Here is a 16,640-nt window from a genome sequence, read left to right as displayed (position 1 = left end):
GACAAATGCATATGTGTTTTATAACTTTTTAAAAAGCTAAACTCAGGATAAAAAATGTTTAATTATACTGGGTTCATGATATTATTACATTACCATTGCCTATGACTTTTGCATTTTAATACAGAATGAATAACCAAATTAATAAAAAAATAAAAAGATCTAATACTCTTTTTCTCTGCACTGGGTTTCATTAACAACACATGAGTTCAAATATAGCCCTAGTTAACCTTAGAGCTCACAGCTTTTTTCACTATCATGTCTCGTCTGGACTTTTTGTCTTATAAAGCTTAACAAACATTAACCCTGTGGTGCACAGTCAAGCTCTATACATCTTTTTTTTCAGGACAACCTGGGCTTTAAGAGTATATCTACTACTGTAATGTCACTTGAATTTTTTAAAAGTTATTGGACTCTAAAGACAGAAGAAAAAAATAATTAGGAATTTGGAACTCAGAGATTTTTTATTTATAATACACAGAAAACATTAGTGACTAAGCCTTTTCTTTGCACAGACTTGTTCTCCCATCTCTTGTGGACACAACGGTGAAAAATATAAACATTTTATGACTAACAGTTTTCAAAATATCTACATATATATACAAAGAAAAGTCCATTGTGCAGTTAGATTAATTTGTGCCATTCCTCAGGGCAGTAGAGACGCAACTGGTTGACTGCAACTCCCACAATGCATTGCAGTAAACAACATGACGATGCCCTGGGCAAAAAGCCGAAGTAAATGATTGAAAATGGATTAAAAATGGATAAAAATCACGCTTATTATCGGATCTAACAATGTGGATTCAATCTCTAAATACCACGAAAAGTCACCAAAGTTCCGGGCTTGCTAGAATGGCGTCCTTTAGGGCTACGGAGACATCAAGGGTAGCAAATGAATAACAAGAAAGTCAGCTTTCAGAGGAAAAAAACTTATGTGACTTATGGTTCAAAAGCTATTAACGTTTTTCTAAACTGTGTCACTTTTTGTTATTTATGACAATACTGTCCTCAGAGACCCCGGAAAGTCAGCCAAGTTCAGAGCTCACTAGAAAATGTTCTGTAAGAGCTACGAATGCATGGAGAGCACAATCAGAAAGGCCCAACGGAGAGCTTTCAGAGAAAAAAACTATGAAGTGTCAACGATCTACGGTTCAAACGAAAGTGATTCATAAAGGAATGTGCCTTTGGCATGGATCCATGCCGCCTGAGCTCTAAGGGTTAAATCTGACTACTATTATTGGAGGTGTGTCTGTCTGTGTGGATATGCATGCCACACCGTTGTTCCAAATGTCCTTAAAACCTCTCAGAAGATTTCTTTGGTGTACTGGTTTGAAATTGGTGCCATAAAAAAACTGTAAATATGTACAGGTTTTTTAATAAAATCTAAATTTGTCGGCCTTTCGCTTCACTTTGCCCCCATTCCCGTCCCCCATTATGTCACTTCACAGTTATAACATGTACACTCACTGGCATGTTGGGATGTAATAATACACCTGCTCCATGATCCCTAATTTAACTAGGCTCTCTTTGAAGCACTCCTGCTCATGTTAAACAAGATTAAACAGGAGATGTGTCACGTGTTGAAGTTAGAAATCAGTTTTCAGGTTTTCACCACTGTTGTGACTGTAGGTTTATTTTGGGCAGGGCAGATGCTGAATGCTAAATGCTTTTTGTTCAGTGTGAGGGGACTTTGCCCAACTTACCAGTCACAGTAGCCTACAGGTTATCAAAAGTAACATAACAGAGTGATTTGTGACAAAAAAAATGTTAATGTTTATGCCAGACTTTTTCACAGAGACGGTAATATTGAAAGGCAGGCCACTTGTCCGTTGCGAGTTGGCTGGTATGTTTTAATAGAAATCTCACTTGTCTTAAGTCGTGGATGATAAAAAGAAGCCCACTGTGGCTTTGTCTCTCTCAAAGCAGCAGCTGTAAATCCCTGCTCTCTGCTAGAGTCATGATGCTGGAGTTCAGGAAAGTATCCGACGATAGACACATTCTGTTCCCATCAAGTTTGTTGTGATAAGAGTCTCCATTTCTTATCATCATTAAAGACATTTATTTTGAGGACCAACATCAGCTGAGCTTAAAACTCAGATGTCTCATGAATGTGTTAAAACATAACTTTACATCAGTGAAAAGTAAAGTATTAGGAATTCCTGAAGTTTGAAGGGTTAGAAATGGAACATAGACTTTTATTGCTAAACTATCTTCCTGCCATGGCATGAATGTGATCTCATTTTGACTTATGAGCATCGGGTTCATAAGCATCGAACACCGCATTCAGCTCCCCTAACAGGGACTGATATCTGCTGTGTAGGAAACTACAGGAAATAGCTCTTTGTTCCTGCTCTGAGTTGGTTTGTTTTTATCTCTGATTCAAAATCTGAGCTCTTGATTCAACCAAAATAATAGTATGGATCCTCCAGGAGTGTGCCAGCTCTGAAACTCTCTAACTTTTAAATTCGATGTAAAACTTTATCATGTTCTTTCCCATCTTGGCACCTTTCAAACAGACTGTGAAGATTGGAGTTTTGGGCTTGATTAAAAAAGTAAAAACATCCCTTTAAACTTTAAATTTGAAGCTCTTAAATTGTGTTAATCTATTGTGCATTTGTTTGAAAAAAGTCTGTAAATGTTTCAGGAATTTAATCAGGTTTTGATGAGATCAATCTATTTCAGGATGTCTCATATCACCGTTACGCTGATGATACCCAGATTTGTTTTATCTGCTAAACCACATAATCAGCTCTCATCACTCCCTAACTGCTAAGCCACTATCACAGACTGGCTGTCTCTAAATGTCCTCCGCCATGACCCTGAAGAAAATACAGTAATACAGTCAGACCTGATCACCTCATCAGCTAAATTTAGCAGCCCCTAACTATCCAAAACCAACCCTACAGCTAAAATCCGCATTGATGAACACCCTTTGAAAACACACCACTAAGTTTGTACATACCTGCTTTCTACATTTATGAAGTTTCACCAAACAAATGCTTACTTCTGATGCACACTTTCATTTTCTCTTTTCTTCTGTTTATAATAACTCAAACCAGTTATCAGTCCTGCAAGTCACCTATTCTTGCATCTCTCCATTGGCTTCCAGTGATAGAACATAAAGAAGTGCCCGGATACATTTCTGACCTTCTTGTCAGGGATGGTGTAGCAAAGCTGTAGCACACTCACGGTTTCTGTCCTGTGCTTGGTTTTGTTGTTTCAGGTTTTGACTTTCTTATGTAGCATTTCTGCTGATAGTTTGTGCTTAGTCGTTTGTTAAGCACTTTGTAACTGTTTTATAAGAGCCTCGTGAATGCAGTTTGACTAACTTACTTTATAGCTTCTGCACTCTTAACACTACTGGGTTAAAAATAACCCAATCTGGGTTATTTTGGTAACCCAGTGCTTGGCCCAAAAGGGACCGGCCCAACTCAGAGTTATTTCAACTCAGCAGGGTTGGGTTATGGGTTTGACCCAAAAAATTAGGCAAAAATTATCAGGATGTTGGGTAAAATGTAAATTTAAAAGTACAAGTAAGAATACCAAAATCAATTATATGTAAATGAATAAAATTTGAAAAAAATGAATAATCAGCCTGGCCAGGTCGCAGTGGCAGACTGAGCAAGTAGACCCAGACATCCCTCTCTTCTAGGAATGGGTACCAAATTCGGTACTTTTATAGGTACCGACTAACCTGACATGTTTCACACATCCATCTATGAAACCTTCAATACCAAGTGTTTGGTAAAGAGCAGAGGCTTTGAAAAAACACTTGTGTGAGTGTGATTGGATGAACGTTCTGTCTGTCACATTTACGGGCCAATCAGAGCAACAAAACACGTGACTAACCACAACCAAGGTGCACATGCGCAGTTACCGAGGAATAACGCGAACCATGGTGACTATAGACATTTAAGTAAACGAGTTTTGTCATGTTTTGAAAACGACTCTCTGCTGGTCTTTGTTCTTCTTTTAACGAAGAAATGCGTCAAGTTTTGATTAAACTGGCGCTTTAGCAGCATCCACGATAAGCTCTTCCGCCATAATTGTTGTTGCTCGCTTACGTCATGACTCTGTCGGGTCTGAAAGTACTGCCCCTCATTGCTGATTAGCCCTGTCACTTTCCAACCGGGCCCAAACAGTTCAGATGGGAGCTTTGCAAGATGGATTCACCAGTGAGACACAAGGAAACGGGCGAATCCATAGGCTTTGCAAGGCTAGGTACCGACTGAATTCCAGAAGTTCTGAGGTTATATAACATTTAGTATTGCATATTATTCACACACAAAAAAAGTACCAAAAATGGGTACCATTGTGTATCAGTACTGGTTCACAGCTCTCTGGGAATCGGTACCATTCAAATATGAAGGCTACCCATCCCCACTCTCCTCAGCAACACTTTAGACTTCTTCTGGGGATCCTGAGGCGTTCCGAGACAAGAGTGGATATATAATCCCTCCAGTACATTTGGAGTCTTTCATAAAGTCTCCTTCCAGCCAGACATAAAGTCTACGTTGTCTTTTCTGAATCAGGCCGACCCCTTCCACAGTCAGGAAGCGGCCGACTCAGTGGATGACTTTACTCATGGTGCAGAAGGGTTTAACATAGAAACAACAATAATTCACCAAAACCATGAGCTACAGTGAATCCCAACAATGATCACTGTACAACACACAACATCTAAACACATAGAAATGCATCTGAAACACATCTACACAACCCACCAAAAGCATGATGGGAAACTCCACCCTCCAGACTGGAAATGGCAGCGTCCCTCCCTGTTCCCCTGCCTGTTAGGCAACCTGTTTTGCAGGTTCATCATTTTTAATCCAACATCATGTTAAAACTACCCAACCTGTGACCCAGCAGCCTTGACCCAGCATGTGGGTTTTTAAAATTACCCAGCATTCTTTAGTGTATGAGTACCTAAAGTCTCTTTTAGGTCAAATTAAACCTATTCAATTAGGACAAAATGATGCAGGAAAACTTTTGAATTTAAACACTTTAAAATTGCAATCAAAGTTAGACCTACAGAAAATCAAAGGAGTTATGTTATAAAGCTTTGAAAAAAGCTGTGCATTGATTAGATGAGTGTGTGAATACTTTACTAATACTTTACTAAAATGCATATGATTTCCTTGAAGGCTCCAACAAAAGCTTTAGCTTTGAAGAGTTCTGGCTTTCCCCTGCCATAACAGAGAGGTGCTGTTTAATCACACTGCCAGTAAAAAAAACTTTTTGAAGTTACATAAAGAATCTTCTAAGTATTTTCAAAAGAGGGTATAAAACACACTAGAAATACTTTTTTATGATCAAAGATGTGCGTAAAATAGATCTTTGTTGTAAATCTAATCAGTGATGTTTGGCCTTTATGAACTGGACTCACCGTTAGCTTTGCCCTTTGTTCCCTATTGAGTCACCTGTACACCTGAGCATGGACATTGGCCTGTGTGAAGAGGAGCTCTTTAACAAAGCTTTGCAGATGTTGCACTCACTCTAGACCTGGGGCTTTGCCCAGCTTGTGGACATAACAAGGTAAGGTATTTTATTTTCTTTTAATTCATGAGTTTAAAGGATAAAAACTTGTGCCATGCAGTTTTAAATGAACAGATTCTATGCAACCGATTTTTGGTCATTTTCACAGGAAAATGTGTAGGAATAACAGTAATAATGATGATCAAATATCAAATTAAGTGTGTGCATTTTTATAAGAAATCACAGCTTCAGATTATTTACTGTTAAGACTTCACACATCAGGCAGGTACATAGAGTCTGAGAGTCTGGGTTACTTTATGATATTAGTGTTACAGGAGCCTGTTGATTTAAAAATGATAGTATGATTGAAGGAGCTTGTGCTGTTGACAAGTTGTGCAGTTAGTCTTATCCACCTCTCCCTTCCTGTCCTGTGTGATCTATGAGCCTTTGGAGCATGGTCAGTGTCAACTCCAGATAAAAATGTCATGATAAGCTTGATTTTATGTTTCTGTTATTGCTATAAAAATCTGCTTTCCAGAGAGAGAGTAGGAAGCTCTGAGGTTCATTTTTAGTTCTAAGTTAAAATATCAGCACAAATCCAAGAGGACAAGCACAGTCCAGGCTTTGGCAGCTTCTAAATAGCTACCTGTTCATTGCATAACTGGACAAGTATTTATGATCCTGCATAGTGTGGATTTTTTTTAATCTAACAACCATCTTTTCTTTATCTGTGCCAAACAAAAAATCATGATTAATCACAGCATTTCTCTAGTTTTAGTAATTTTTAGATTTTAAACATTCATATTATCAAGTGTTTATTTTCATTATTCTAACTTAATGTACAGCCCCTTGAAAGCGCTTTTTATTTAAAAAAAGTATTATTATTATTATTATTATTATTATTATATTATTATTATTATTATTACTATTATGAGCTATAAATTAACATTTAAAATACTACCATTTACTTGTATTTTTGGTTGAGATTTACAAACTGCAAACAAGGGCAGAAGACAAACACATCAGTAGAAAATAACTCCTGCTGCAGAGTGAATGATCAGGTGTGCTTTTACCCTGACTCTCCCTCCGATTAAAGTCAAAAAGGCGTGGGACTTATAATACATAAGATTCACCTTTCAAAGGTAAAGTTCCCAGGTCTACAGCAGCTGCAGATGCCAGGAATGAAAGCCCTGTTTTTTCTTAAAATGATGTGATCCTTTTTTTTATAATGTAAGTACATGTATAATTTATAATTCATATGTTAACATTGTGTGGAGGCCAGTTCAATTCAACTGTTGGGCTTTAAATGTTAGACGGTAGCCATTCCAAGACCTGCAAGCTGGTAGAGCGGTACCTCAACAAGAACTTTATAACTCCTAAAAGATCAGTGGAATACTCAGGATGTTTGAGGGGCAGGGATGAAAATCATAAAGAGGGCACCTGCTGTATGTGGTGGGGCACCAGCACAGAGAAGCTGTCTCACAGTCTAAGTGAAATTGTTGGAAATTCTAGCTTAGATTAAATGTTTTTTAAATAAGGTTATTAAACCTACAGCATCACTGTAAAAGAACAGCTGGAGTTATTAACTATTTATCTTTTATTTTGCAAATATACACAAAGGAGGATAGGTATCAAGGAGTTTCCAGTATTGGAAAGAAGGCCCTTTGTCAACATACAGGGCACCATAGAGGGCATTTTGTCAATTTTTGTCATCTTAGAGGGCACCGGCTGCAATTTTTCCATGTCAAGTTTGTTCCATTTTCTGCTTTCTGGTAACCAAAGATGGCCTTGTATCAAGTTCTTTGTCATCAAAGAGGGTATTTTGTCAAGTTCTGTCCCAATACAGGGCACCTCAGAGGGCCCTTTGTCAAAGTTGACAACTTAGAAGCACTGTTCCCTCTAAGGCAGTGATATTCAACGCGTGGCTCTACAGCCACATGTGGCTCTTTTGTGAGGATTCATGGCTCTGTTTTGTCTAAATTTGAAATATAATTCCCCTGGAAAACCATAAAAAGTTTGTTTGTTTCCCACACTTATACAACAGGCTTTCATTGTCAATCTATATTTTTGTCTGTATATTTTCATTGCCCTTATTTGCATTTTTTTGCCCGTCTTTTCCCTTTTTGGCCACTTTTTGCCCATTTAAGGTGCCTCTTGCCATTATGTGTCACTTTTCCCATGTTCCCCCCAACTTTTTGCTGCTTTTTACCTATTTTAGTTATTTTTCACTCATTTTCCCCCACCTTTTTGCTGTTTTTGCCCATTTTAGTTATTTTTCTCTCATTTTCCCCCACGTTTTTGCTGCTTTTGCCAATTGATAGTCACTTTTCACTTGTTTTTTTTGCCACATTTTTGCCACTTTTTTAGCATTATTGCCACCTGTAAGCCTTTTTTTGTTACGTCTCACCCATTTCTACCACTTTTTCTCCACATTTTCTGTCACTTTTCACCCAGTCTCTGCCATTTTCTGCCTATTTTACCCCTGTTCACCCATTTTTGGCCACTTTTTGTCTGCCTTTTCAACTATTTTGCCAGCTTTAACTTATTTTTATTGCCACTTTCACCCACTTTTCACCACTCAGATTATGGCTCTTGCAAAGGTATTTTTCAACAATGGGCTCTTTGGTTGAGTAACACTGCTCTAAGGGGTTTTACTGCGCAATTGCGCACTGCTGTCCTACGGAAGAGGATTAAGGCCATTTTTGAGGGAGCAAATAATTTTGGGCAAGTTGAGATTAAAGTCAAAATGAGGAGAATAAAGTTGGAATTTCAAGTATAAAGTTGAAACACAGTTTCAACAAAAAGTCGAAATGGTGAGAAAAAGTACACATGCTATTACTTAAACGGATCTTAGACACTGTTTAAATGCTAATGAGAGAGAATCCCTTTGTTGTTTAATCCAATAATGAGGTATAGTTTCACATATTCATTGATATGAGGCATAAGGGAAGATTCACTGTTATTGTCTTAAATACTCATAAATCAACAGAGGGGACATAACAGCGCTTGTGTCTCTTTCCTAAATGTTTGATCACCTGCAGAGACGCAAATGTAACCAGGTTAAAATAATGTCTTTTATGAATGAAACTTCACCAAATCCTGACAGAAAGGGAGAATATTCCAATTTTATAATGTTTAAAACACGTTTCATGGCTCAATCTATCAGTGTTGTTAATACCTGTACTGTCACTTTAAGAGGTCTTTGTTTACATGTCAGTGTAGCATTTTTCTCAGTTGGCGCCATGTTCACTGACAGAAGGTAAGCATTCTAGCTCTCTGCTGACTGTTAGCATTTATTTCTTTTAGTAAACAATGAAAAATATTGCAGTGTGTAATCATAAGTCACTCATAAGGATGTTAACATGCAGAAAAGTTGTGTCAGACAAGTATAAACTTCTTAAGTGCACTTTGAGAAACGTATTAGCCCACACGTGTTTCCAGGTGCTTCAGGGTTTCTCCATGTGTTTATCTGCTAACAGGGGACTGGAGACCCGTGTGTGTGGGAGAAACTGAATGTCACAGAGCCTTTGTTTTTTTCTTTTTGACTTGTACAGATGCTGCAAGCACGGTTCAATTAAATGAGCAACAAGTTGCAACTTGTGGTCCGAGTCCTCCTTCAGTCAGCACAACAGAACACAACACAGATGACACTACATGACAGACATGTTTCTAGTGAGGTTCAGAACCACAGCAGGCCAGACACATCACCCGTTACACACAGTTGATGTTACGTAATGGGAGAGCGAAGGGAGATTGATTGCTCATTTATTGATCATAGACAAGTTGCTGCAAAGTACAAAATGTAAAAAAAAAGGCAAAAGAGGAACACGTTACACATGATGTCAATTAGAAACTGTAGTTAACAGTATTGTGTATGATACATAAAGAAAATGTCACCTGCAGAACACCATGTCCACGATGTCTAAGATCCGCTGTTAGTATTAACAAGTTTCATCTTTTTCTCGTCATTTCAACTTTAATCTCGACTTGCCCAAAATGATTTCCTCCTTTGAAAATGTCCCTAATCCTCTTCCGTAGCTCTCCCCCTCTCTGCACAGAAGAAAAAAGAAGTTGCGCGCTCAAATATCCCCAACGAATTTTCACTGTTTTTTTCTAACGTGCGCTGTCATCAAAAGCGCATTAATGTGCCAGCTAGCTGGTACTGTAGCCTCTGGTTTCTACCTCCATGGGGGCATCATAAGTGAGAGATGTAAAGTGTGGCTATCACCAGAGCATGTGAGCGGGAGCAAGCGGGGAGTGTGAGCGGAAGGATTTTGGCCAGAGCGCGGAGCGGTTTTTTCAAAAAAAGCTGGACCGGCACCTTATCTTGTGCTCCATCCCGCTCCGGTTACGCTCACACCATGCGTCTGAAGCATGTCTCACTCAGAATGCATCTGCAAGAATTTGTATCCGTGAAGCATCCCGTGTTGGTTTCACTGCTCCTGCAGAGAGACAGCGACATCCAGCACGTCAGACTGGGCTTTCCGCCGGAATAATCCGAGAGACTTGAGATGCCTGCACAGTGTTGATATACTAATATTAACACCATCGTTATTTTTTAAAAACATCAGTATTTCCCAGTGTCTGAAACCGAGAAGATGGTAATGGTAATGCGCTTCCGTGTTTTTCGTTGAGTGAGCGGTGAGTGATTTGAGTGGAGCGGGAAGAAACTTGAGTGGAAGATGGAGCGATAATGAGCAGAGCGGCGTGGATCCCCTCTGAGCGGACGAGCAGGCGCAAGGAACAGCTCTGTGAGCGAGGAGCGGGAAATCTCATCGCTCCACTCCGCTCACATGCTCTGGCTATTACACAATGCAACAGCCAACTCATCGATGGCAAGGCCTTATATTGACAGCCGCCGAATGTGGATGGATTCCAGCCATGGAGTAACCTTGCAAAGCAGATGGATACGCCTGTTTCCTTGTTTTTCACTGGTGAATCCATCTTGTTAAGCTCCCATCTGAACCGTTTGGGCTCGGTTAGAAGGTGACAGGACCAATCAGCAATGAGGGGCAGTACTTTCAGATGCAGCAGAGTCGTGACGTAAACTAGCAGCAGCAAGAGCTGGTGCAATTATGGAGGAAGAGATTAGCGTGGATGCTGCTAAAGCGCCAGTTTTATCAGAACTTGACGACATTTCTGCATTAAAAGAAGAACAAAGAACAGCAGTGAGTTGTTTTCTTTTCAAAAACGACAAAAGTCGAGTACTTACATGTCTATAGTCACCATGTTTCGCGTTATTCCTCATACAGCTTGATAGCGGCTACGTCGCATGTTTTGTTGGCCCGTAGAGATGTGACAGACAGGATGTTCATCCAATCACACTCCGAGTTTTTTTCAAAGCCTCTGCCTTTTCTCAAATGTTTCCTATTGAAGCTTTCCCAGATGGATGTGCCATGTGGCAGAGTCTATCGATGCGTCCGTTGTGCGTCTTTGCGCAGACACTTTTGGCTTCACGCTGCTCATGCAGCGACGCAAACACTAACGCCACTCACAGACAGACAAACGCAATGTAGTGTTGGTGGTGTAGACCTGAGGTTTCTTTCTGTAGAGGAGAAAAGGATTCAACACAGAGCTGAACTTTTCTCCTGCTTTGAAGCTCCTCTCTGATCATGGCGTATACGTGTGTCAATGCTGTCTATATGAATAACTGCTCTCTCTCTTTCCTCCCTCTCTCTCCTCAGCCAGCTGCAGACTCTTAAATTATCATTTGTTAACATTACACTTCCATATTTTATCATGAAGATACATCCCAATGATTTAACCATGGTATATGAGCTCATTTTAAAACATTTAATATGTGCCAGGTTGCAGGAAATATTATAAATTTATATTGATAATTGACCAATCAAATACATCCTAAAATCTCTTACATCTGAATAACTGATCTGCAGGTCAGTGAGAAACAGAGGCAGACAGGAGCCAGGAATAGAAAACTTCTACAGGAGTTAAAGACTTAAGCTGAAGCGAGTACAGCTGTAAATTTCTCTATTTTTATCATTCTGTTACAATAATGAGAGTTAAATCAGCTGATTACATCGTTCCCATGTGTGAACTTAATTTAACACATTCAAATAACCTATTATTTAAATAAACAATTATCAATATTTTTTAACATTAAGTGGGTGTCCATTTTTATTTAAATACGGTGCTTCTAAGAATGAATCTGGCTAAAATGATCTATGAGACCAGGAAAGAGTTGATCTCCTATAATGGACTGATAACAGGATTAAAGCCCTGATGTTTATAACAGTGTGATTTCTCGTGTGCTGTTTAATTTGAGCACATAGAAGTCCTTTAGGAGACTTGACTGTGATTAGGTTGATAAAGCATGAGAACAGAGTATGTGTTTCATCTCATTAAGCTTTCTGCCTTTTTACCTCCGCCAAGGAGGTTATGTGATCGGGTCCGTTTGTTCGTTTGTTAGCAACATAACTCAAAAAGTTATGGATGGATTTTGATGAAATTTTCAGGAAATTTCAGAAATGGCATAAGGAAGAACTGATTTGATTTTGGGAGTGATCCAGCTCACCGTCTGGATCCAGGAATTTTTTAAATGATTCTTTACTATTGGGAGATAAGGCTAATGGCAGAGGTCTGAGATCTCTGAGTGCTTTTTTAGTGATATAAAACTGCAAACTTTGTTAATGTCTGCTTTCAAATGTGGACAAATGCTTCTAAGTTAGAATCACAGTTTACTTGTGAACCTTGATTATATTAAAAAGGATTTCCAGACATCAGAATTGTGGCTAGCTAAAACTGAGAGTGGCTTGTGAATTGAATGAATGAATGGTGAAATTCATGACTTGAACAGTGATTATTAATCATTATAGTTTTAGTCACTTGTAATGTTGTCTGGGTTGGAGAGGTGATGCCATGGCACCAGGGCCATTTGTAGCTTTGTCGGGGCCATATGCAAGATGCTGTTTGGGGGCCCCTAGTTTGCTGGCTGAATGGAAAGATATCTTATCTATTAGATGATCCACAAACACGCCACAATCTATAACACTTCATGAGCAGAACAGGCTACAGTCATAAGCTTTACTACATAGAAAACTTAACTCAGCTGTAGCAATAGAGGCAGGATTATTCAAACTAGGGAGCTGTATTGTCACAATAAATATTCTAATAAATGTGGCAACGAGGGAGGCTGCAACTAACTCAGCTGAGTTAGCAATAATTCCTCCCCACAGTAGTCAGAAATAATTAACAATAGGCCTGATATTTATCAGTCACTTAATGAATAACTATTGCTTATGATTTAAGGCCTATAAAATACACACTCAACTTCATAAATTAATCGTAAGTTATTTTAAAGTTGTGTTAAGTGGCAAATATCTGAGAAATAACTTCCACTGGACAACGGCATAGCAGACATCTGCACAACAACACCTGACATACTTTTAAGCATATAGCTAAGGGATAAAGAGAGGTCATTTTAATTCTCTTCAGATGAGAATGAACATTCAGCTTTGGGGCCCCCTGGTGGCTTGTGGGGCCCCATGCATTTGCATAGTCCACAAATAACAAGAAATGGTGCTGCTATGTGGATGTAGCGTATGCATCAGATGTCGCCTGCAGTTGATGAAGTAGGTTCTCAGGGGAGTCGAATATCTGCTCAGGAGTTTTGAAAATTAGAGGGAACATTGCTTAGAAGACACCAAAGTTGGCAATTTGTCAAATACTGACAATTTAGGATACAAAAAATAGAATCTGTAAATTTTTGTCCATATACAAGGTACCAAAGATGGCCCTTTGTCAAATTTTGTCCACTTTATTGTTACTAAAGAAGGCACTTTGTCCAATTCTGTAAACTTAGAGGACACCAAAGTTGACAACTTTTGTCCATTACAGGGCACAAAAGATGGCACGCTGTCAAGTTCTGTCAACTTAGAAGTCACCTGAGATGGAATTTTATCAACTTTTGTCAACTTTCAGGGCACCAGAGGCATTTTTTAAGTTTTGTCCTTGTACATGGCACCAGTGATGGCCTTTTGCCAAATTTTTATAACTAACTGGTCAATGTAGAAGGCACTGTCAAATTTTGTCCACAGAAGGTACCAGCGAGAGCAATTTGCCAAGCCCTGTCCACTGACAGGACACCAGTGAGGACTCTCTGCAATGAGATCCCCCTTGATGCTTCCAGAAAATATGTCCTTTTTTAATTTCTACCAGACTGAGTAAAGTCAAGTATTTGCATGTCACTGTGCTCAGGCTTGGATTTGTCTGATGTCTATAATTTGGGAAAGATTGAATGGCAATGTAAAATTTACAACATGTTAGGTTTTATGTAGCTTTATCCAAAGGCAAGTGCAAGAAAAGTCATTCTCAGGTTTTCTGAGGCGAAGTCTAGCAGGATTTCTCAGCCTTAACCATCTTAACTAAAAAGGATTTCCAATAAGTTCCACAGAGATCCTTGCTCAGATTCGGTGCATGGGCCAAAGAATATTTTAAATTCTAGTAAGGTCCTTGCAATGAAAACAATCTCGACAAGTAATAATAGTAGTTGTTTAAGTCAAAGTCAAGCTGATCCTTGTACTATAGGGAGGTCATGTAAGCTATACCCAAAGATGACTGGGATGTACAAGTTTAACCTTTTCTCTTCTGTGTCTCACAGAAAATGTCGAACACAATCCCAGTATTCCTGATAGGACTGTCCTTGTTGTTTGGGTCCACTTGTGAAGGCAGTAGGATCCTGGTAGTCCCGGTTGATGGCAGCCACTGGATCAACATGGAGGTAATCCTCCGAGAGCTGCACTCCAGGGGCCATGACATCACAGTCCTGCACTCTCCTAAAAGCTGGTACATCTCCACTAACTCATCGTTCTACACTTCTATTACCAGACGTATGATGGAGGATGAAGTGGACAGGAACTTCTATAATAAAATACTTTTTGACTTCATGAACTGCCGCAAGTCGACACAGTTTCTACGCACCTTCTGTCAGAGCAGAAGAGTTGGAACCATGCTGGAGAGAGGCCATGCAGTCCTGGCTGACGCCGCTGCTGAAATGCTGGATGACAGAGCTTTTATAAAGTCGCTGCAAGATGCCAAGTTTGACCTCATGCTGACAGATCCTGCCTTGACTATTGGTGTTCTGTTGGGTAGTTACCTCAAGCTACCAATGGTTTATAATGTGCGCTGGACTAATACTGGGGAGGCCCATTTCACCATAGCTCCCTCTCCTCTGTCCTACGTACCTATGTCTGGAAGTGAACTTCATGATCAAATGGATTTTTTGGAAAGGACCAAGAACATGCTGCATTATCTTCAAAGCTTTGTTCTAAAACGCTTTTACATAGACCCTCTTTATTCAGATCTGCTCCAGCGGCACTACCCTCCTGGATCGGACCTGTTGTCCTTGGAGCGTTCGGCTGATCTCTGGCTAGTTAGGTCCGATTTTGTCTTTGAGTTTCCTCGCCCAACAATGCCCAATGTGGTCTACATAGGGGGCTTCCAGTGCAAAGAGGCAAAGCCCCTCCCTGCTGACCTGGAGGCCTTCATGCAGAGCTCTGGGGAGCATGGGGTGGTGGTCATGTCCCTTGGGACGTTGGTGTCGGCTCTGTCCCGTGACGTTACGGAAGCCATTGCTGCTGCTTTTGCTCAACTCCCTCAGAAGGTGGTGTGGAAGTTTCTTGGTGAGAAGCCTTCATCTTTGGGGAACAATACCCTCTTGGTGAAGTGGCTGCCTCAGAATGACCTCCTCGGCCATCCCAAGACTCGTGCCTTCATAGCCCATGGTGGCACCAACGGCATGTATGAAGCCATCTACCACGGCGTTCCTGTTGTAGGCATCCCCCTCTTCTTTGACCAGTTTGACAATGTTCTCCGACTAGAGGTGCGTGGGGCTGCTAGGGTGGTTGAGGCAGGGACTCTTACAGAGGAAGGCTTCCTTGAAGCCTTGAAGGATGTCCTGGAGACTCCTTCGTACCGTCAGAACATTCAACAACTATCAGAGCTTCACCGGGACGTCCCAACATCGCCAATGGACACCACCATCTTTTGGATCGAGTATGTCATTAGACACAAAGGAGCGGTTCATCTGCAGTCACAAGCTTTTTCTCTGCCTTGGTACTCCTATTTCTGTCTAGATGTGGCTCTTCTTTTCATGGTCCTCATCGGGGCCTTCGTGTGGACATCAGTCACATTCTGCAGGATTCTCTTTTGCCGCAAGTCCGGAGGGAAACGGAGGGCAGAATACGCTGGCACGTTTTCTGAATTGTGTGGGGAAAAACTCAAAAATCTCAGCAGTTTGAAGCACCAGAATTACTCAAAATGACTATTGGGAGCTTTTGAGACTTCTCTGAACTTTTTATAGTATGTGATCAAAGTGGACCTGAACCAAACCTTTATTTAAGTTTTAATGTGACAAACACAGTGTGCTTAAAACTCTCACGCTTTGACATTTCAAACCAATGATTTTAAATTTTAGCTCATATATTTGCCTTTTAAAAACATTTTTTCCTTTAAATGCCATGTGTGGACCTTTTGAACTATTAAGTTTGAATTTTTATCTCAGATTTGAAGCCTTTAAACTTATTATTTTGACTTTTTTCAATTTCAAAATCATTTATCATCAGTGCTAAGGTTATTTCCCCCATAGTTCATTGCTGGTGAAAATTAGCTTGATAGTTTATGGTTAAATGTGGACCCTGTTCAGCCCTCAGGTTGGACCCAAATTGAGAATAAGGACCCTTCTGTGATTGAGTTTAACATCCCTGTTTTAGACAATGCAAGCAGATAAATGTGAGAAGTTCACTGAAGATCTTATTTTGAAAGGCTATAACAAGAAAAAAAATGTTCAAAGCAGAATATTTCCTCAGAACTCATGCTGTGGAGGTTGGAAATGATTACACCCCTCTTTCCTTAAACTTTTCTCTCAGGAACTCGAGCCCATAAACACTCCTGTTCCCTCCGCAAGCTGTGCACCTCTGCAGGACACATGGTGCTATATGAGCTAATATATCAGACATGCAAGGCTGTAGGAGCTGAATCTGTCCATGAAAAACAATCATTCTCAGCTTAGCACAGTATTGTTGTGTTTTTATGTGTGTGAATTTACCCCACAGTGGTGATGAGCAGGAATAGTTCAATATGATTTCATGCATTATTAAGAAGATAATGGCCTTAGAGTAACAGTGAATGTGCAGCACTGTCTCTCTTGCAGA

General features: G+C 39.9%; 1 protein-coding gene across 1 annotated transcript; it reads left to right on the top strand.

Annotated features, from left to right (window-relative positions):
- The first annotated feature begins 8,716 nt into the window (after positions 1-8,716).
- Positions 8,717-15,993, top strand: ugt5g1 (UDP glucuronosyltransferase 5 family, polypeptide G1). Its single transcript, XM_041779761.1, has 2 exons — positions 8,717-8,731; positions 14,090-15,993. Exon 2 carries the CDS (start codon positions 14,093-14,095, stop codon positions 15,749-15,751), a length of 1,659 nt encoding a protein of 552 aa, XP_041635695.1. The 5' UTR covers positions 8,717-8,731; positions 14,090-14,092; the 3' UTR covers positions 15,752-15,993.
- The last annotated feature ends 647 nt before the right edge of the window (positions 15,994-16,640 follow it).

The sequence above is a fragment of the Cheilinus undulatus genome, linkage group 22 (genome assembly GCF_018320785.1).
Source record: "Cheilinus undulatus linkage group 22, ASM1832078v1, whole genome shotgun sequence".
NCBI classification, from domain to species: Eukaryota; Metazoa; Chordata; class Actinopteri; order Labriformes; family Labridae; genus Cheilinus; species Cheilinus undulatus.
The sequence above is the reverse complement of the archived record's forward strand: the minus strand, read 5'-3'. Positions and strand labels throughout refer to the sequence as shown.

Excerpts from the sequence above, each read along its gene's own strand:
- ugt5g1 (XM_041779761.1), top strand. The coding sequence starts at position 14,093 with ATGTCGAACACAATCCCAGTATTCCTGATAGGACTGTCCTTGTTGTTT.